Source organism: Columba livia, chromosome 2 (assembly GCF_036013475.1).
Source record: "Columba livia isolate bColLiv1 breed racing homer chromosome 2, bColLiv1.pat.W.v2, whole genome shotgun sequence".
Taxonomy (NCBI): domain Eukaryota; kingdom Metazoa; phylum Chordata; class Aves; order Columbiformes; family Columbidae; genus Columba; species Columba livia.
In genome coordinates this window covers 18,226,476-18,248,210 of record NC_088603.1, presented here as the reverse complement: position 1 = coordinate 18,248,210, position 21,735 = coordinate 18,226,476, and the positions used below count along the sequence as shown (strand labels likewise).

The 21,735-nt window shown below is 41.4% G+C and overlaps 1 protein-coding gene and 1 long non-coding RNA gene across 17 annotated transcripts in view; one reads left to right on the top strand and one right to left on the bottom strand.

Annotated features, from left to right (window-relative positions):
- Positions 1-5,372, bottom strand: part of ABI1 (abl interactor 1) — an 82,630-nt gene extending 77,258 nt beyond the window's left edge. For 4 of the 15 annotated variants that reach the window (XM_005513794.4, XM_005513807.4, XM_065050690.1 and 1 more), the window contains exon 1: positions 5,011-5,335. In XM_005513794.4, coding sequence (XP_005513851.1) covers positions 5,011-5,127 — 117 coding nt within the window. In that variant the 5' untranslated portion in view covers positions 5,128-5,335. Of the gene's footprint in view, positions 1-5,010 lie in introns of all 15 variants that reach the window. The other 11 variants (XM_005513800.3, XM_005513803.3, XM_005513804.4 and 8 more) reach the window with 6 other exon arrangements.
- Positions 5,373-5,402: 30 nt separating this feature from the next.
- LOC135578420 (uncharacterized) lies at positions 5,403-19,620 on the top strand. 2 transcript variants are annotated; one of them, XR_010469972.1, is made up of 4 exons: positions 5,403-5,939; positions 7,114-8,821; positions 9,932-10,015; positions 18,995-19,620. It is a non-coding gene; the product is annotated as an uncharacterized LOC135578420 (long non-coding RNA). The 2 variants fall into 2 exon arrangements; XR_010469971.1 differs by lacking the exon at positions 18,995-19,620 and adding an exon at positions 14,567-15,313.
- The last annotated feature ends 2,115 nt before the right edge of the window (positions 19,621-21,735 follow it).

Sequence of the window (21,735 nt, the reverse complement as noted above, 5' to 3'; positions counted from 1 at the left end):
TAGCAATGAAAACAGGAAAAAAAAAAAAACACTGTATTTACTCTCAATACAAACTAATTAGCCTATGAATATAAAACATGCAAGTTCTCACAGCATGTAAAAGATTTGTATTAGCAACAATTTAAGAAGTTTATCCTTTTAAAATAGGTCATTTCCTGAATTAGACATTGAGTGAACTTCTTTGTACTGAACAAATCTAAGCCACTTTCCATACACCAGGCAAGGAGAAACAGTGTCAGATCAGTTACCAACATTTAAGGAAAAAGAAACACCACGAATAAAGCTATTTCCTTTCCAAAACATACTATCTACCACATACACAATGCAGAGCATCTGACCTATCAAACAGAAAGGATTCTGAAACGCATACTGGAACATAAGGATTTGTGAAACTTCTTGCACACAACACTTCTGCTCAGCCCCACACATTTATTTTTCTACCAACCAAAGTCTTTAGATTTTTTTTGGTAATAACAGTAAAAATGAAATCTGTCCTTGATTTTGTCTATTTTACCCAGAATAGCTTGTTAACTCACAGTTCAGTTTCCCCATATCAGTTGGAAGCTACAGAAGGAAACAACATCACAACAAAAAAACCACGCATTTGGGCAATACAGCACTTCCTTAAAAGGTCTTTCACTTATTTTATTTTCTAAAGCTGCTAAATCTACCCAGTACAGATCACTGATGTCAGAATTTACACTAGTACATGTTTCAAGCTATTCATTTAGAGGTTCTCACAGTCAGATTAAAATATCAGAGCTAAAAAAAACAACATTAAAAAGAAGTATCTTCCCAAACAGTCTAGAAGAAGAGAGGCTGATGAAAACTATGTATCTCCCTATGCACAAACAAGACCGTAAGAAACATGCAATCCAGACAGTAGGGGAGAGTTGTAAGCAGCATTTTACAGCACAGAGAGGCCTCTCTGTCCTACACCAGTCAACTGAAGTTGTCCAAAAAGGAGTCATCAGTGCCGTAACACTGGAGACGCTGGTTTTCTGTGCCGTTGTAAAGCTTCATAGGCCAGTTATTGTAAAAATAATTCAATTTAGCCAGGAAACTGACTGGAGAATTTCTCTGGAAGTTAATATTTTCAGCTGAAGAATCGTAATTGGAACTGTAAGTGCTTTAACTCTATATGTCATTTCTGTATTAGCACTCATGAAGTTCATACTGTTTAGGATACTAATGAAATTCCTCACTAATATCTTCAGCTTTATGCTACAGATTTTCAGATAACTTTTCATGGCTACACACACACTGAAAGGGACTAGTCCCTAAGTTTATTCCCAGGCAAAAAGACTTGGGGAAGGCATTAAGTACCAGAACGTACATTTATATGGCATGTATAAAAATGTCATTTATTTCCATTATAAGACAGTTTTACCACTCCTCCTCTCACTTAATTTCACTGTGCATTTTTATAATGGTATGCCAACGTACACGCAAACACATCCATCATAATAGAGCAGTCACACAAGTGCCAGAAAAAAAAATTAAAATATTAAGAAAAATGTAACTCCTCTATATTTAAGAAAACTCACTTTAACTGAAAGCATGATTTGTCTCCTAAAGATTTAAGGTTCAAAACCTGTTCTTAAAATTGGTCAGTTTAAGTCACTGTTCTAAAAGAAAACAGGCATCTAATTTTCTGCATGCTTATCACTGAAGCTTCTAACCAGACACAAATTTTAAACCTAGTCACAGATTAAATACAGTAATATACTTCTAATGTCATTTTCCTTCTAGTCAAAGCCAAAATCCCCACCAACAGCATCACAAGTTCCTTCACTTACTACTCCTACATTTGGTTTCCCTTACCCTTTTTCTGTCTCTTCCCCATCACCACCAGGACTGTCACCACTGTATTTTCCTTTCAGCACTGCAGATCTTTCTCAGAAACTTATTTGCTCTGCCTCTCCTGAAATCTCTTCCCTTCCTATCAGATAAAACTTCTAGATAATCAGAATACATACAGGCTGGAGGGCAAACTGTGTAACTGCCTTGCATTCCGATTTATTCACAATTTGTCTTAGCAAGAAACTGCTTCCCACTTTCCTAAGAACAGATATTTTCAACTTAAGAGCCACAAATTCTGTCAACTTTCCTAAATGCTTCATTAAAAGGATCCTTACTGCTAATAGAGCTACATTCACTATTAAGAGAACCAAGTTCTGCCCAGGTGAGTTACCCCCTCAAGCCCCTCTTTTTTGTGTGTGTGTGTATATATAATTTCTAAAGACATCAAAGATAAATTATCTTCAAAAAACTCTGCAGAACTGAAATTTTACCAGAATTATTTCCAGATTAAATTAAAGAGACAAAACAAGATTCGTACGTTTTCAGATCCAAAATACAGATATAGTTTGAATACAGCAATATTGGGGGTGGGAACTGACTTTCCCACTTAAGTAATCAGAGAATACAAAACATGAGATTGAGAACATCAAGAGTTCAGAACAAATATGTCAATGCTATTACGATTCCTATAAATAGTTAGCACCAGCACTCAGAATAGTCAGAAAAACTTGCTCTACCTCACTGCCACAACACCGAGTGGGTGACAGCACACAGTAAGCTTTTCCTACTAAGGAGCACATGGCCTTTCCCACAGAATGGGAGAAAACTCCCCAAATCCAAAGCTATCCAAACTCAAGGTGTCAGTCAGACTGAATCAGGTATGTGCTACACGATAAGTTACAATGCGTAACCACTTCATGACCCGGTTCTCTGTTCTGGCCTGACTTTTTTTTTTTTTCCATAAAATGCTCTATTACATTAAATACAAACACTTTGTATTATGTGCTGGTTAAGCCTCTTCCTCTCCTTCCCTCCCTTCCCATCCCACAATACATACACACCCCCAAATCTCATAACCCAGTGCCCTGGCTCATAGTATCTAATCCTGCCGCGGCCGTACCACTACAGGCACTGCGAGTATAATCTGTTCAGGAGTCCAACTGGAGAGCAGATGGCTTTGTATAAAGTGCTGATTAAAAAAACACCTCCATCACACATTAAAAAAAAAGCGATTGTATCACTGTATTTGCCATTTTTATTGAGTAAATGTATAACGCCTGTACAATACAAGCACGGTAGACGTTCTTCAAAGCTACTGCTCAAGTCCTCATTAGGAATTTTAGAACTCCAGCTTCCTTTCAAAAGGGGTAAACACAGCTGTACACAGATAAAACAGACCGTACCAATCCCATATCCAGCTGACCTCGATACTTTAAGTGAAAATGAGCTACCAAATTTAAAATAAATAAATAAATAAACATGCCCCCCACCCCAAATGACAGAATGGGAACTAGCTCAAGTGTTGGATTTTTTGTTTGTTCGCCTGAAGGAATAAAAGACAAGTTTTAGGACTCTGAAGAACATTATGTAACTGAAGATTCTCTGTAACTTTCTGACACAGGGAAAAAGTCAGAAGCAGGAGACAGGTCACAACTTGTGCTGCAATTACCATGCTCATGTATTTGTCATATTTCCCATGAGTAAAACCAAATGAACCTCGCCTCTTCGAAGCATTATATCAGCAGCTTTCTTTGGGTGGAGCAAACAACTCGGAAGAGTAAATAGACATTAACTCATACTACCTCACATATCACAGGAAAAAAAAGTTAAAAACATGGCTCGTAAGAGCAGTTTTAATCCAATTAGCTCACTTTTTAAAAAAAAAAAAAATTCACTTCACATTATTAAAGCTCTGGTTTCAAATTTGCTCCTCCATTACAAAAAACAGTAGGACAGCTTACGAATGACACATGTCAGAGAATTTAATGACTTATATTAAATACTCATCATACGTAGCCTTAGATTCAACAAGTTCTCTTTACAAGCTGTTCAGTAATTAGAGTTTATTTGCTTTACTTCTTCATTTTTTTTACTAAAAAAAAAAAAAAAAAGTTGAATTTGAGCATCTTTGGATGGTTCTGTGTCCACATTTGTATGACTACATATACAGACTTACAGAGTTATGTACTGCAAATCCTGAAAAAAATAATAATAGTAAATTGTGCTTAAAGCGGCTTCACAAAACTAGACCTAAAGCAAGGCCAAAAAGTACTGCCAATCTAAAGGGAAAAAAATCCACCCTGACTGGTGGAGACACGCTACAGCCAATGGAGCCTCTCCAGCATCGGTGTGAAGCCGGTGTGCCAGGCTGCTTGGCGTGAGAAGCCTGCGGGAGACACGGATTGCCATTTTGAAACGCCGCCTCCCGCTCGCACACCGGTGCCTGCACACGGGCAGTTCCCGCCCCCGCAAACCCCGAGCCGCAGCGCTGCCGAGACCGCGGCTCCCTCGGCCCGGCCGAGAGCTGCACGCCCGGGCGGACCCGGCGGTTCCCAGCGCGGATCCCCGCCGATGACTGAGCTCCGTGATGTCACCGGGGTGCGGGGCCCCTTCCGCTCCCCGCGCCGCTGCCAATGGCGGCCCCGCGCTGCCGCCGCGGCTCTGGCGGAGGGGCCGGCCGGCACCCGCGTTCCACGTGAGGCGCGGAGGGCGCGGAGCCGCCCGCCTCAGCAACCGCCACCCCGCCGGCTTCCCGCGGAGGGAGCCTCGCCGGGGAGCGAGGGGGAACCTGAGGTACCGGCTGCGAGCCGGCCGCACGGGGAGGCTCATCGGCCCTCACGCCCCACTCACCCCCAGCCCAGGGAGGTCTCCGGGATATGACTCATAATAAATAAATAAATACAAAAAGGGAAGGCGGGGGGGGGGTTTGAAGGGAAGAAAAAAAAATGAAAAAAAAAAAAAAAAAAAAGACACACCCTCCGAGCCGGACTGACATAATAACCCCCTCCCTTCCCCTCCGGAGCGGGGAGAGGGAAGCCCGTTCGTTCGGCTGGAAAAGTTGAAAGAAAAGGCAAACCCAAGGGAGCGGCGGCGGGGGCAGCCAGGCGCCGCGCTGCCCCTCAGGCGGCTCCGGCCCCGCCGCCCGCACGGAGAGCGCAGCCGAGCCTCCCAGCGCCGGCCCCGCTGCACTGCCCAGCCGCCCCTCACCTGGATGTAGTTGTTTTCGCAGTAGTCGGCGACTCGAGTGAGGTTCTGGTAGCTCTCGAGCAGAGCCCGCTTGCCAGAAGGGATTTCCTCCTCTAGCAACATCTGCAACTCTGCCATTTTCCACCCCTCCGCATCGCTTCCTCTTGCATTAAAGAGACAGCGGCAGCGCCGGGCTCGCAACCCGCCTGGTATTGTGGGATTCCTCCTCGCCTCGCTTTCGTGAGCGCTCGCTTTCCCCACCCATCCTTCCCCCGCCGAGGGGAGGAGGGAGGGAGGGAGGGAAAGAGAAAAAACCACCGCCGCCCCTGTTTTGCAGAGCAGGCCGGGAGCTGTAGGCAGCGCCGCAGCGCGCATGCGCAGGTGGGATGGGGCGGGCGCTGCTCGTAGCCACCGCCCGCGGCCGCCGAGGGGAGATGGCGGTGTATGGGGCGCCTGCCCCGCCCGGCCGCTGTGGAGAGCGGCGGGAGAGCCGTAGAAGGGCTGTGGGACAGTCCTAGGAACGAGAGGACATGCTCGTGTGCTTCCCCCGCCCTCCCTCAAAAAAAGCCCCCGCCCCACCAGTGCTGCCCTGAGGCGGCGTCTCCCTTCAGGAGAACCCAAAAGCGTCTGGAAGGGAAGGGCCGCCCTTGTCCAGCCTCCTTTCAGGCTAGAAATTTGTGAGATGACAACAAAATTGGTAAAACGATACGATTATTGAGATGGGCTAATTAGTCACCAGGGGATTACCCTGAGGGGGTGGGAGAAATACTCTAAACTGTGTAGATCTTTATGAAGCCCTGCCCAGGAGTAATAATTGACAATTAGCGTTTTTCTGGGTTTAGTTTCACAAGACAAACTTAAATATTTGGCTGAGGTAAATGCATTATTCCTGCCACTCCTTTACCTCAGTTGTTATCATCGTTTCGGGGCCTGCTCTGGTTGTTGAAAAGGTATGCAAAAGTCCAGTCATTATTAGTACAATCTCTCTTGCATGTGTTTTGTTGGGGTTTTGGTTTGTTTTTTTGTTGTGTTGTTGTTGTTGGGGGGAGTGTTTGTTTTTGTTTTTTGGGGGTGGTTGGTTTGTTTGTTTGCGGGGTTTTTTGTTTGTTTGGTTTTTGGTAAGCGAAATCCTGTTTCTGTGATGATACCAGAAGAAAAGCCAGTAACAGCAGGTGGTTTCTGTGCTGGGTTGTCCAAGCCTGCCTTTGCAATGAGTAAGAGGCCCAGAAGAAGCCGTCTCCAAGGCTGTTATTCGTGCCTTGGCCTTGTGTGCTGTGTGTACACAGTTACAAATGCAACTGGAACCGGGCCTTGCATTTTAGTAGTTGTCCCAGAGAAAACCACCGCAGTGAAAAGTCAGCACGCTTCAGAAAAAAATACTCTCAAACACAGTATCGTTAGAGCAGACTGCCTCACCTCTGCATAAACGTGTGTATTTTGCATGTCTTTGGAGTCAGCACTGACAACCGTTCTGATCAGGATCCTTTGGTATACCTGCTGATGTCTCTGAATCCAGGTGGAGAGAAGAAAAATAGATCTCGCTTCACCTTGGAGATCAGCAAAGTCCAGCACCTCGGTCTAGAGCCATGAGGTGAGGTTGAATGGTAGGGAGCCTGGGAAACACCAGTGAGCCTGGTCTTAGGAGTTGGAGTTACAAAAATCCGACCCCTGGCTGGGAACAGCTAAACAGGTGCTCAGAGAGATATTTGCGTGCTCTCTGGGACAGCAGAGGAAGGAGCTGGTATAGTCACAGCACTTGCTGAGGGGTAGAAATGCACCTACATTGCTATCTTCTGATGGTTAATTCATTTAGCAGCTTAGCAAAATTATTTCCAAAGTGGTTTTAATAACTCTCTTTAGTACAGCATGTAATTTCCAATAAAAGATTTTATTTTATATTCCAAATACCCTGTTAATGTAAAATAATTAAATTTCTTCTGCAACAGAATTGAGGTATAGACAAGCTTTTAATGGGTCCCAAGGCAAGCATGATCAGAAACCACCTTGGGCACTGGCTTCTCCTTGTTTCCAGCTATCATAAAACAAAGACAAATTTGATTTCTTTATTCAGTCTGCAAATTGCTTAACACCCATTGGCTTGAATGAGTCTGTAATTGCCTACAGATCACAGACTGACTTCATGGAAGCTGTTAACATCTTCAAATGTAGCACAACTGTTGTCGGCTCTTCTTAAAATGTTACTGCCGTCCCTGTACCAAGAGACAGCAGATATGTGGGACCTTGCACATCAACGTTTTTCGGTATGAGAAAAATCAGTCGTGTGTGTTTTGTGAAATGTACTTCAGCAGGCATCCCGGTCCTACAAGCAGATGGCAGCACAGCAGCTGAGCGGAGCACTGCTGGCTCCCAGGAAGCACACCTGCCTCAAGCAGCAGAGCAGAGAGTACAGTCCCATTCCCTCCACCGGATCTCGACCAAAAGGCCTTGCACAAGCCGGAAAACTTGCCAACTCTTCCTCAAAATGTGCTCGGAACTCAAGAAGACCTTGGAAGACCCCATCAAAGAGCGCCACCTTGTGACGTCTCCATCGGGACTTTTCAGCCCTCTTGGCACAGCCGGGCGTTATCCCCATGCCCAGTAGATTGAGCTGTGACAGGTACAGAAGCACTCGAGCTGCCTTCACACTGAGCTAGGTCAGGTCCAGCAGGAATTTTTAACTTAGTGGTATACAGCCAGGGCAGTACTGCTGTGAGGGCCGAGCAGAGCAAGATGTATTGAGAATTGTGGTGCAAACATGCTCAACTAGTTAGGTCAGTGGGCCTTATTAGCTCCTATTCCATGTTAGCCCTTCTGCTTTCAGAATTGCTCTGCAGGGTCACTTGAGTGTCTTTGCAGTGTCTTCCTCATGTCTGAGGTTCCTGGAGGGTTTATTAACTCAGACACAATAGACCCAAGCTTGTTCCATTGGTGTTCATGGTGTGTACACCAAGCGATTCCAAAGCACAGAGACATTTGGGTAGCAATGCAAGTGCTAGCCAAATCTAGCAGAACCAGCGCTGAGCCAGAGCAAATAAATCCTGGACTTGAACTGACCTTTGCTGAAGACACAAGTGTGCATTTGAACTGCATTCATTGTGTTTTTCTTTAGAAGCTGTTCTATTCTTGGTTTTGTTTTGTTTTTTTACTTATCACACCTTCCCATTGCTCTAGACAATAAACTGCTGATTAGAAGAAGAAGTTAGCTAACTTAAGGTACTTCAAGTGGACAAAACATCTGGGACTTAAAATTTTTCTGGCCAGGGTGGCTGGACTAGCAGAGTAAAAAATGTAATGATGATCCTCAAGCTCTATCCAAATGATCACCTGAATGAGATCCCATCCTCTCTTGGAGCCTCAATTGTCTGTCTGAGATTTGTTCCTCCTCAGTGGGGCATGATGATATCCAGGAGCAGTACTGTACTCCTTGGACATAGCCCATTTTTGACTGGAAGAGAAAAATGCAACTGTATTCTAAACACACCTGTTTAGAACAGCATCAAAGCAGCAGCATCAAAGCAGCTTCTCCTGCACTGTAATTTGTGCAGCTCTGTAATTGTCTATTGCCTTTCCTAGGCCATGGATTGACAAGTGTCTTTTTTCTTCTCTTGGGAACATTACTTGCTTTGGTAGTGTTGGTTGGACAATCACCCTTTATTTTTTGTTGGACTGTTCCTCAGCAGGATCAATTCCTGATTTGGTTGTTTCATTACACAAGCACTTTTGACAGTGCAATGGAAAGGGAGATGAGGGATCTGAAGGGGCAGCTGGAGGCACAGAGGACACAAGGGCCACCACATCAGCTCTACTGCCAAATGCCAAGTCTCATGTTCTTGTAAGAAAATTTTTGTTTACTGCAGTGACATATTTACAAAAGTGTGTCTGTACTGAGACAATCCTATGTGAATACTTAATGCTATTTTTTTTTTTTTTTCTGGAAGCAAAAGTCACCTTTTTGGTATTTCCAATACTAAATTAGAAGTAGCTGCTCAAGAAGCTACATCGCTGTCTTGGTTTGCCTTCCTGTGCTTTACATCTAACCCACAGAGATCTAGTCTTTGCTTAAAAACCAGAGTAATTAACCATATTGATATTTCAGTTATCATCATAGGGTGTCTGACTATTGCAGAGATGAATGGGGCTGTTCCCACTTCTCAGACACAATCTGTCAGGCTCTCTGTGCTCTTGTGGGCACCTCTGCATGTCCTTTTTTCCAATTAATGTTTTTAAGGTTTTCCTCACAGCCGTTAACAACTGGAGATGCTCCCTCCTGCCTCTCTGCAGGAGCAGGGATGTTTGGGGTAGGGCTGTGTCTCTTGAGTCTGGTCTAAGGACCCTGTGGCACCCCCCTACCAGTTGCTAGGCAGCCGGTGAGCTCTGTGCAGCAGAGGCAGCACACGCCAGCCACGCATTGCTAGGTAGCCCGAGCTGCTGGAGAGCGCAAAACTAATAAGATTCAAAATTGCTGCTTCAAGTATGCACAAGATAAGAGCAGCACAAAAATAAATAGTTCTACTGTATTTTGACATGACCTTTCTTCTCTCATGTATTTCCACTTGCAGGATTTGCCTTCTGTCTCAACCTGATTTTTCATAAAACTCTCTCCCCTTCATCCCTCCTGCATGCTCATCTTTGCTCCTCAGCAGTGCTCTGGTGTCAACAGTCCTTTTTCTCTCAACCCTGCTACCCTTTTCTTAGTCTGTCATCTTGATTGTTCCCCTCCCATGTTCTGCTGGATCTCCCCTGTTCTTTGCCGTCTTTCAGTTTGGTCTTCATTATTTCATATATCTAGGTGTTCCTGCACTGGCAGGGGGATTGGACTAGATGATCTTTTGAGGTCCCTTCCAATCCCTAACATTCTGTGATTCTGTGATTTCATCTTTCTCAGCTTAGCCTTCAGCCACCAGGTTGCCTCTTGATTTTTGCCTTTCCATTTTCACTGCAGGAAAGAATTCCTCCCATATCTTCTGTTTCCAGCTCCTAATCTAGGTCCCTTCTGCTGCCATCACTTCCAACTGCCCATCACAAGGTAGGCTTATCTTCTTAATCCCTCAAAATACTGGCAAGGCAGAGGAGGCATCCATTGCCCTAAGAGCAGAAAAGAACATGAACAAAAAAGAGGGAAAAGTGGAGAATCCAGACCCTGGTGATGCAGCCATACATGTGCAAAACCTCAAGAAAGCCCATTTCTTTCTTCTTAGACCTAAAGCGGGTAATTTGGGTATTGTGTGACAAATGACAAGATGGCCTCCTCACACCAGTAATAAATGAGGCTAAACTATTTTGTTATAAAAATTTTTGATGTAGATCTGGCTTTAAAGCAACCACTTAAAGCAGGAGGTGGATTTCTGGTAGTTTCCTTTTTATTAGCAAACGTTTTTTTTTGCCTTCTTTTATTTAATGGCTTTGAGGGGGTAGTTTAAATATGAAAAGAATCAATCCCATTGCAAGGGGTAGGCACTGAGTGAAAGTCAGCTTTCTGAATTAGACCCATGCAGGCTTGGCCCACTCATTAGAGGGCAGGTTGGAATTTCCTGATGAAATAGCTGTTTGTTGGAGGATGCCAATCATTTAAAATAGAAGGCTTTCTTTGATATGTATGTATGAAATAAAACTTACCCTGGGAAATGTTTCTCACCCTGCATAGAGCTACTGGTCAGAAGCGGAAAGAGAGACATCTTGCCCAGAATAAAGTAATATTTGGATAATTGGCAGCAAAAGGTAATATAGCAGATCCAAAGGCAAGTTTCCTGTGTCCTGACTTGAAAGCAGGCATTGAAAGGCCCAGTGGCCTTCTCACTTAGCACTTTGGAGTGAGTGTCCCTAGCAGGAAAAAACACTGTTCAAGGTCTTGAAAAATGTTCTAAAGTCTGAAAACACCATTAGCATCATTTCTGTTCTGTTTTGCACAGCTTGATAAAAGCTATGAGAATAACATGAACAAAAATGTTCCAGAGTGAACGCACATACCTGTAGAGCCATCCCAGGCTTAGTGGGGCTTATTGGCTCAGACATTATTTGTAGAGTCATCAGGAATATAACTGCTGCCTTGAGATGGAGAGCCTAGGGTGGCTTTTGCAAACACATGCAACACTCTAAACGATGTCTTGAAACCACTGGCTAGTGCTGAACCCAGAGTTAATAAGGTCTTCTGTACTCTATTTACTGTATACAGTACTAAAATGTCTCTGTTTGGTGTTCCCTGGAGCATCTCTAATATCCAAGTTCTGTTCTTCACCAGTTCCCAGTCTCTGATGATCCCAGATAATGGAGAGTTGACTATAATAATGCTATCATCTAGTTTATATGCACTTCAAAATTGATTGGTCCATGCTAATGACTATACCTAACTGCAATCTCTAGCCTAATTTATTTCCTATCTTCAGTACTAAGTTTCTGTATATGCATAAAATCCAGGAAGCAGTAAACATCTATGTTTCAGTTCTCAGTGTTTCAGAGCTAGCATTTGATCTGTCTCTATGGATTTTTGATTTTTTTAATCAACTGAAATTATTTATGTATGTCCATTTTTATGCTAAATAAAAAGATATCAAAGACTCATCAAAATGGTCTTAGCATAATGCAAAGCCTTAAAAGAATATATTATTGTGACAATAATTTAATTGCATGATTGCCATTTTTCATTGTATTTGAGGAAATGTGAGCATGGATAAGAATTAATTTTATACACTTTAAAAGGTTAGTGTTTTTCTAAGCCCCACTTTTTTGAGGCAGATTAATAGCATTCATATTCTGTACTGATTAATTGGTATGCCTCTTTTGCATTTAAATATATACTTCATTGAATTGTAGCTTTCAATCATAAAGCAGAAAAGGAAAAATAATTAAATGATAACATCATGCTACTACAGAAAGAGTGCTATTTTCCCAATAAAAATAAATATTTGATAGCAATTCTGCACTTGATAATATTTCTCAGCACAATATTTGCATGGCAAAATAAGGCACAGCATAATAGCTTTTTTTTTTTTTTAGCAAGTAAAAACACATTACAGCTATTGGGTCTGTTCCAGCTCCCAGCGAAACAGCAAAGCTTTAACTGGAAGCAATATTGAGTCTATGGGGTTCAGCAGAATTTGAAAAAGAGCCTCTTCAATAGGCATGGAAGGCAAAAGGAGTGGGACGGGATGCACAGCAACCCTCAGCTGCAGTTGTCTCCTGGAAAATCATTTCCACACTAAGATAACATTGACATCCTCCTTGGTATTGTCCCAGTCAGAGCCCGAACACGGACTGTGCAGATAATAAGGGTAAAAAGTCATTACACATAGACTGAGGCTATTCTCTGTTGGGAACATTTAAAAATAAATCAGGCCATTTAGTGCAATTCAACGGAATTTAAAGGGTAAGCATTGGCTATTCAGAATAAATAGGGCTTTTCTTTCCAGTTACTTTTCATTACTTCACAGGAACAATCTCTTGTGCCTATGAGATTGATTACATGTCTCAAACTTAGTTTAGATATTAATCAATCTCAGCAACCACTTATTGTTTCCTGTAGCATAATGCAGTAAAAATTGTCCTTTAATTGCAACTAATGAAAGTTACCTGCAGTGAAAGTGAATACATGCCACTGGAAAATGACTTGGTTTAGAGGGCAGCAAATGCAAATATGAACTATCTTTATGATGCACAGGCACAATTAGAAGTGAATATGTAAATTACCAGTGGCAGCTTCCTGCTATGCTCAGCTATTTGATGTCAACATTAGCTGTGAATGTTTCAATTTATTTGGTCATAATCATCACAATATCACAGTATTTTTTCTGGCCAGTGCGTTTGCTAAAGGATTGGAGATTTTAAACACTGTCTTATAATAAATACGTACTTAGTATTAAAACTGTTTCTAGCATTTTTAAAAATAATTCTGAGTGTGAAGTGGGCTAATTATGCTTGCCATTGCTTCTCTTTAAATGTCTAATCCTTCAGTCTGCATCTGACATGTTTGTACTTCTCAAAATTTCTTCATTGTATCAGGTGGCACTTACCTGGGTTTTTACATCAACTGGAAGATATCTCATAACTAGATATCTTTGCTGATACACTGAGGAAAAAAATTATTTAATACTGTTCTGACGGCAAAAGAAATCAAGATGCTATTTTACATGGAAGATGTAGTACAGACACCTCACTGTACTGTATGTGAAATTTGTAGTTAAGGTTCCCCTTGTAATGCTTTGCTTTCAGTTGCTTATACTTTTCAGTCTTAATTTAGCCCTAGTAGCATATATTTCTATTTCAGACTTCTTTTTTTTTTCCACCCTTCAGGGAATTTGTGAGAAGGAAACAAGGAGAAATGCTTTCTATTGTATCCATTACAAATATTTCAGTAGAGAGGTTAAAGCCCCAGCTGCTCTATATTTTGAATGAGGGCTTTCAAGTTTGGCGAAAGACCATACTCAGGGACATACCTCCTGCTCTTCCTGAGAAAACCTGACAACCTTTGGTTAATTCCTAAATTTCTAAAAGCAATATATTTATATACTCTCAGTAGAGTTCTTACAAGTTAAGATACATCCACTGAGGAATTGGGCTATGCTGATGATGTTTCGCTGTACGTTGCCAAGGGATTTTCTCTGCATTTATTCATATTGTGATGGGTAATGGTACAGTGGGTTGTGTCCCCTGGCACCTGGAATATGACAGCTGGATGAATTCTGGGACAAGAGATAGTGGAGGGGTTTGCTGGAGCCAGAAAGAAGGGGCATGTACAGATATGAAAGAGGAGGAGAAGAAGAGTAGGTCAAGAAGAACTATGATGAGATGCTGATTGTTTAGGTATGTGCTGTAACAGAATGGGCTGATCATGGGAACACGCAGGCTGAGGAGAGCACTGAAAAACAAGAGACACTTCCCACACAGGACATAGACTTGGTGTCAGGAACTTATTTTCTCTCATTTTCTCACAGTAGCTACAAAATTCACAGAAAACTGTGGACTACAGTCTACAATCATTGCCAGTTACTCCTGTTATGTAAAGGTCATTTGCTGTAGATCTGAAAAGCTAAATCCTGATGTTGGTACTGATGTTGACCACACAGTGAACTCTTAGCAGGCTGAAACAATATATTGGCCAGTTAATTATCTGGTAAGTGCTACCATCCTATGGTCTCATAGACAACATGATACTTGGCTGGGTATCATCACACAGGCTAATAAAGGGGACAGGCCTTTTTTATCCTAGAAATTTGTTGAAACAAACTCTCTTTTGAAAGCTCCTTTGGTTTGCACTGGAAGAAAAAATGTTTTGTCAAAAAGAATTGGGTGGAATGTCTTTGCTCAAATGGCTAATGTACATAATTTTAAATTATTTTTATTGTGTGGCCTAAAAAGTTCCTTATCTCATTCCAGATGAAAGAATTCAGTATTGAAATGGTTTCTTGTTCTGCATTAGGAAAAGAGCAGCAAATCTGACATATGGTACCTCATTCAAAAACATTATGTCTTCATATCTGAAAAAGTCTCATTTCAGTTCACTCTTAGTATTATTTACAATAGCCTCATGCTATAGTAGTCTATTAGAACAATAAAATTGCTATGAAGTGATTTTCCATTACAGGTCTGTGGTGGATATAAGCTACATCAACCTGTAACACAAGCATATAGCTCAAGTTGTTCTGTTGCTGCAGTTCAGCTGAAAGCCAGGAGGTGTTGGCTGGAGTAGCAGCAAGTCAGTCACATCCCTCCTACCTGCCAGTGTGGTCACCACTGGCCATCACACACTGCGTTGGACTGGTAGCTACCAACCATTCCCTTGGCACATGGCAGACCGCTGCATTGTCTGGATCAGAGCATCACTTATTTTACCCCTTAACAAATAGTAGTAAGAGTTAGCAAATAACTATGAGAATATTGTGTATATCAGTAGAAGATATTAATAGGAAAGCCTAGCAGGTCATCTTGAATGTGGAAAAGTTGTCCTCTGTATTTCATAGTCCAGCTTTTTGTGCTCTCTAAATATGCCCACTGAAAACAGCCCAGAGCTTCCAATACATCAGCTGTCAGACTGTTCCACGGCCTGCTATGGTCCTGCACAACTTGCACAATGCTAACGGTGACATTGCCATTTGACTTTTCACAGATTTGCATACAAATGTACTTTTCAAAGGTTTAGTGAAGCCACAGGGGAATATATTTATTTATAAGTGCCCAGGAATAAGGGTCACAGCAGCAATATAACAATTCATGGCTAATCCATCGCTAGGGCTTATTCACAAAATAGATGGTATAAATTATGCTGTCCAATACATAACCATTTTTGTGTGAAAGTTTTTAATCAAATAAAAACAAGTATTTTGTCTCAAAAGTACTTACAAGCTGCAAAAGATAAAATAAGCAAAAAGGCTTATTCATTGTGAAATGAGGGGTTTCCTATGCAGGGTAATACCAAAACAATTATATCTATTTAAATTAAGGCATTAACGTGTGTCAGAAATCTCACAATGGTCGGCTGGTTTTGTGTGTTTGCCCCATCCAAAGCAGATCTCTCATCATTTATATTCCGAATTTGTGTAGGAAAACTTCAAAATAATCAAATAACACGTTTTGCCCTCAGTTGGCATTGTATTTATTTATTAAAGTGATACACCAGTTGCTTTATATTATAATGGCTAAAACTGCAAACTCTATTTGATATGACTTGTATTTCTTAACTTTCTGTCGGTTAGTAGGAAGAGATTTAGTCACAAGAGAGTTTGTTTTCATATAAATCAGTAATCTGAAAGCTAAATTCAGGACACAAAGGCAATATATGTGTCTCTGATTTTAGCTGGAGGATTGGTATGAATAGTATTTCTTCCTTATTTCTATTCCTGACATTTAGAAATCTGTTTTGATATTTGTTTATATTACTCAATAATGAATCCAGGATAGTTTAGCACATCTTCTCTTACCAATTAAAGTTATTTGGTTTTGCTCAACCATTTTGCAACATCACACATGTAGAAAGGAAAGGACAGGAATTTGTTTACCATAAAACATACCCCCATGTTTATTATTCAGGGAGGGCCACATCAGATGAATCAAATTATGTCACAGCAGGATTAAAGAACTGATCCTATCTACCTACCTAATCCAGATGTTTAGGACACACCTCACTTCTGTATGGGTGTGAATGAATGAGCCTGTCTACCTCATAAATCCAGAAGCACCAATAAAACAAAAACTGTGCTCCAGCAGGACAGAAATACCTGTTACTGTATTGCTCAAGTGCTTCAGCTTAGCTGTGGGAGCCTGGTTCTTCACTATGGGATGGTGTAACTAACCCTGGTGATAACAACAACTGTGCTGTGACAACAGAGGTTTGTTGAAACATCTGCATCCACGCAAAAGGCTTGTGCTGGCACAGTTCTGTAACCAAGGCTTGGCCATCGCCACACAGCCTCACCAAGACAAATCTGTAGCGAGGATTTGTAAGAAAGTTTAAACTCTTTAATTGAGCCTGGTTTATTCTGGCTGAAACAGGTAAAGAAGCATTTATGAGAGCAGCTCTGGAGACAGATTGGAAGGCAGCAATCAGCAGCTGTGGATATGCAGGAGGTGGTCACGTCTTCATCCATCTCCCAGGTAGCTGGCAGGGAATGTGTGAATGCAGCCTGTGTTCATGGAAAGAGGTTTGAAACTGCATTTACTTTATTAAAATGGAATTGAACACTATCAATTAAAAGGGTGTAAAACTTGAAAATTAGTCATTCGTATCTACTTTGGTTTTAATTCCCAGCCTTTGACTTGAAGGGGGGATTGAGTTTCACTAACAGGGTGAGTTGACACCCTTGTTCTAGCACCTTTCTGCTCTTTTGAGTAGTGCTTGATCTGTGAGGTAGTCTGATAAATGAAGACATTTTGTGCACATATGGTATGCACTTTAAAGAGCTTCAGTGTGTTAATGAACTGTTCTGAATATGGTGGGCCCCACCAGGAAGCACATATTAATAATTTGAGGCACATGCGAAGAAGATTCTGATGTGAGAAAGTAAGGATGATCTCTGTGAACAGAGAAGGACTTGTGGGTGATGTGATGGTTGGAGGCCAGCTTGGGCATAGTGGTCACGAAATGATTGAGTTTTCAATTCTTGGTGAAATAAGGAGGGGGTCAGCAAAACTGCCACCTTTGACTTCTGTAAGGAAGACTTTGGCCTGTTTAGAGGCCCGGTTGATGGAGTTTCTGCAAAGGCAGGTCTGGAGGGCAAAGGCTGGACATTCTTCAAGAAGGAAATCTTAAAGTTGCAGGAGCAGGCTGTCCCCATGTGCTGAAAGACAAGCTGGTGGGAGAGAAGACTGGCCTGGTTGAACAGAGAGCTTTGGCTGGAACTCAGGAAAAAAAGCAGAGTATAATTACAACCTTTGGAAGAAGTGGCAGGCAAGTCAGGAGGACTACAAGGATGTAATGAGGTTATACAGCAAGAAAATTAGAAGAGCCAAAGTCCAGCTGGAACTTGATATGGCTACTGCCATAGAAGACAATAAAAAGTGTTTCTATAAAAACACTAGCAACAAAAGGAGGGCTAAGAAGAATCTTCATTCTTTAGTGGATGTGGGGAGAAACATAGCGACAAAGGATTAGGAAAAGCCTGAGGTACTTAACGCCTTCTTTGCTTCAGTCTTTAATAGTAAGACCAGCTATTATCTGGGTACCCAGCACCCTGCGCTGGAAGACAGAGACAGGGAGCAGAATGAAGCCCCCATAATACAAGGGGCCACTTCTGTTTAATGTCTTTATCAATTATCTGAACAGGGGATTGAGTGCACCTTCAGTAAGTTTGCAGATGACACCAAGTTGGGTGGGAGTGTTTATCTACTGGAGGGTAGGAAGCGTCTACAGAGGGATCTGGACCGGCTGGATCAATGGGCTGAGGCAACTTGTATGAGGTTTAACAAGGCCAAGTGCTGGGTCCTGCACCTGGGTCACAACAACCCCAGGCAGTGCTACAGGCTCTGGGAAGAGTGGTTGGAAAGCTGCCTGGCAGAGAGGGATCTGCGGGTGATGATCAACAGCCAGCTGAGTATGAGGCAGCAGTGTGCCCAGGTGGCCAAAAAGGCCAACAGCATCCCAGCTTGTATCAAGAAGAGTGTGGCCAGCAGGACTAGGGAAGTGATCACTGGTGGGGACCCACCTCAAATCCTATGTTCAGTTTTGGGCCCGTCACTACAAGAAAGACATTGAGGTGCTGGAGAGAGTTCAGAGAAGGGCAACGAAGCTGGTGAGGGGCCTGGAGCACAAGTTGTATGAGAATCGGTTGAGGGAACTGGGGCTGTTTAGCCTGGAAAAAAGAAGGCAGAGAGGAGACTGTATCGCTTTCTACAACTACCTGAAAGGAGGTTGTAGCATGGAGGGCGCTGGTCTCTTCTCCCAAATAGCAAGTGATAGGACGAGAGGAAATGGCCCGAAGTTGCACCAGGGGAAGTTTAGATTGGATATTAGGAAAAAAATATTGACTGAAAGGGTTGTGAAGCATTGGAACAGGCTGCCCAGGGAACTGGTTGAGTTACCATCCCTGGAGGTGTCTAAAAGACATGTGGATATGGCACTTAGGGACATGGTTTAGTGGTGGACTTGGCAGTGCTAAGTTTATGTTTGGACTCAACCTAAACCATTTCCAACTTAAACCATTCTATGACTTCTTTTGAAATGAATGAACATGTACCACAGAGCTGCTTTCTAGAGTGGGTGTGAGTCTCCATTTACTTTTAATAAAAGTATTTTAAATAAGTGTGTTTTCTCAAGTCATTCCCAGTACCTTTTCTATGCCTTTTTTTTCAGGTAAGATAACCAGATCAGTTGATTTGGGGACTTACCTTCTTCTTTGTACCCTAAATTTCCCATTTCAAGATATGTAAGACAACTTCATGTTTTCAATATCAGAGGTCAAAAATGTAATTTTTATATCATTTTTGTGCATAGTTATTCTGTTATCTTTGTTTCCCTATAGCAATTATGCCACAGAGATTGTGTAATGAAATGTACCGCAGTGATGTTTTGGTGTTGCAGATGACAGCATCCAGCAAACATTAAACTCTTTATGATGATTTAGAAAATGTCAATCTGAGTCTTACTGGGACTGCAAATCTGAGTCAAGAAATAAGGGTAATGGCAGGTGGCAGAAGAAAAATACGATGCCAGAACTCCTGACAGCCAAGGGCTCCACCTTGCAAATGTACACAGGACTTAATTGTACTGTTGTGAAACCAGTGGGATGCTCTGGAAGGTGAGCTTTAACATGTGCATAATCACAGACTTAGTCAGCACATCTGGTATTTTATCTTCAAAGGACACATAATGGGGCTGTGGTTACAGTGGTTTAGTCTCTGTTTTGTGAATGGCTCTCATTCCTTCCTCTGCCCCCTGTGCAGTTTTGGATTTGTTTATGCAGAAGAAAGGGGGAGCTGTGGTGGGAGCCGGGTCAGAAGCTTGTGCAGCCAGGAGAGCACCCACTGCCATGGGAGCCACAGCTCGACCCACCTAATCCAGGCAGGAATGGGCTCCTCAGTCTCTTCTTTTGATCTGTTTAAAATGAATATATTGCTTTGACCAACAGTTCATAATGTATTAATCAATTTCACATATAATTTCACTACTTTATAGATTATGTATGTACAAATATATGTGTATAAGGTTGCTCATTGTATTGTTTCCTGTATTACAAACCAGAAATACATTCATGTACTTTCTCAAAATATTTAAATATTTTTAAAACTTTTTGAAAAAGAAAGCTAGTAAATAGTGCCCACAGTACATTTATCATGACACAGAAATTTAGACTTTGGGACAGACAACCCTAATAATCAAAAGCTTTACTTTTTAAGAATTTCAGGGGATTTTTGGAACTACCATACAAAAGAATGATGAGAAAGCACTCCAAAAGTTTTAAAGTGAAAAATGAACAACAACTTCCTCCAGCAAAGGTTAGAAACAGGACTGAGCTGCTTATAATGCATGATTTGCTAAGGCAGCTGCCAGACATTTATCCCAAGGGTTCATACAAGTCAAAGGTAATCTGCAAAGAAATGTGTAGCTCCCTTTAAAAAAAAATCTTAGAAATTCAGAGGCCTTTCCATGTGCAGGATTTCAAACAGACAGTGAAACAGTAAAATACCAGGAGAGTGAACAGAGCTACAAAAAGAGATCTTTAATCACAGTGTTTTAAACCCTTTTTTTAAATTTACATTAAAAGGAAAACCAAGGGAGATCTAGTTATCTGCCAGTTCTAAATTTAGATTTCTTAAATCAGTGTGTACAGATTAATCACATCTAATGAGCCACCAAAGAGCACTATGGACTGTTAATATTCACTCTTAGTTAGTTTTCAAACTTTGGAGAAGCTCCAGAGTCCTGAAAGAAAGCAAAGGTTGTGCCAATATTGAAAAAAATGTATATAGGTATTATAGTCCTGTCAGCTTAATATTGATCCCAAGTATAAGACAGAATGACTGATAGGAGATTCCATTAAGAAAGAATTAAAGAAAGATAATTAATGCAACCAATAGAAATGCATAGAGAAGTATACGTATATTCAGGATAACTCGATGTCCTTTTCTGTGAGAATACAAGTTTTACAGATGTAATTCTGTTGTAGAAATGTATTTATAGTTCTGTAAAATATCTGACTGCATAAGATTTTGATCAAGAAATGGCATTAAAAATAAATTATTTTAATAGAAAATCATTATGGTGCATATTAAATAAAGAAATGGCTAATAGATTTCAAATGTGGTCATAATGGGTATACTGACCTTGACTCCTTGTTGGTTTACTTATTTTGAACAACCTACAAAAAAACAATCAAATCACTAAAATCACTGCTGATAAAATTTGAAGAAAGCACAGTGATTAGGAGAGTGACAAATAATTAAAAGAACTGACTGACATGATAGAGTAATCTGATAAACTCGTTGCAAAACCAGCATGACTGAATACCACAAAATACTGTTCCATCCTTCTGAACAAAAGCTTTAAGAGTACATACCTATAACATGGGTCCTCAGCTACAGCAGGGTAAGAGGATTCTGTGCTTTGAGCCCTTCGTCCACCTCTGCATCTAAAAGGCCAATGAATTCTGGGCATACAAATGAGAATGTTGAGTTTGGAGGCGGTGGTACTTCAGTGTTTTATTGCCTCTGACATTAATACAAGTACTACTGCAGCAGTGTACCTGGCAGCAGTATCTATGACTCAAGAAAGATGTTAAAATATTGGAAAGACATCAGAATGAAAGAAGGAATTAACTGGAGTGGAAGCATCAGTTAATTCAATTTGAAAGAAAAGAAATCAAGAGGTTGCTTGATTTCTATTTATAAGGATTCATAGGATTATTTGAGAACCCTTCAGGGGGATAATAGTGACCTCTCTAATCCAGCAAACAAAGCTACAGAAAGATTAAAAACTGATAATAAAAGCTAGGCAAACAAATAGAAGAAATAGGGCACATTTTGGTTTTCTGTTTTTTTGGTTTTTTGTTTGTTTGTTTGTTTGTTTGTGGTTTTGGTTTTGGTTGTTTTTTTTTGGGGGGGGGGTGATGTCTTTTTGTTTTATGGCAAATTTGTAATATTAACTTTTGTTTTCAGGATGTTTTCAAGTGATCTATCTGTAATGCCTCCCAAAACTGCCCTCTACCCTCTATTAGATCACTCAGGGGGACAAACAGACTCCAACATCACTGTTGTCACAGTGACCCGGCTGCTCAGCTTTCCATTTAGTTTAGGGCTGCATTTATATCTTTACCTGTGGCAGAG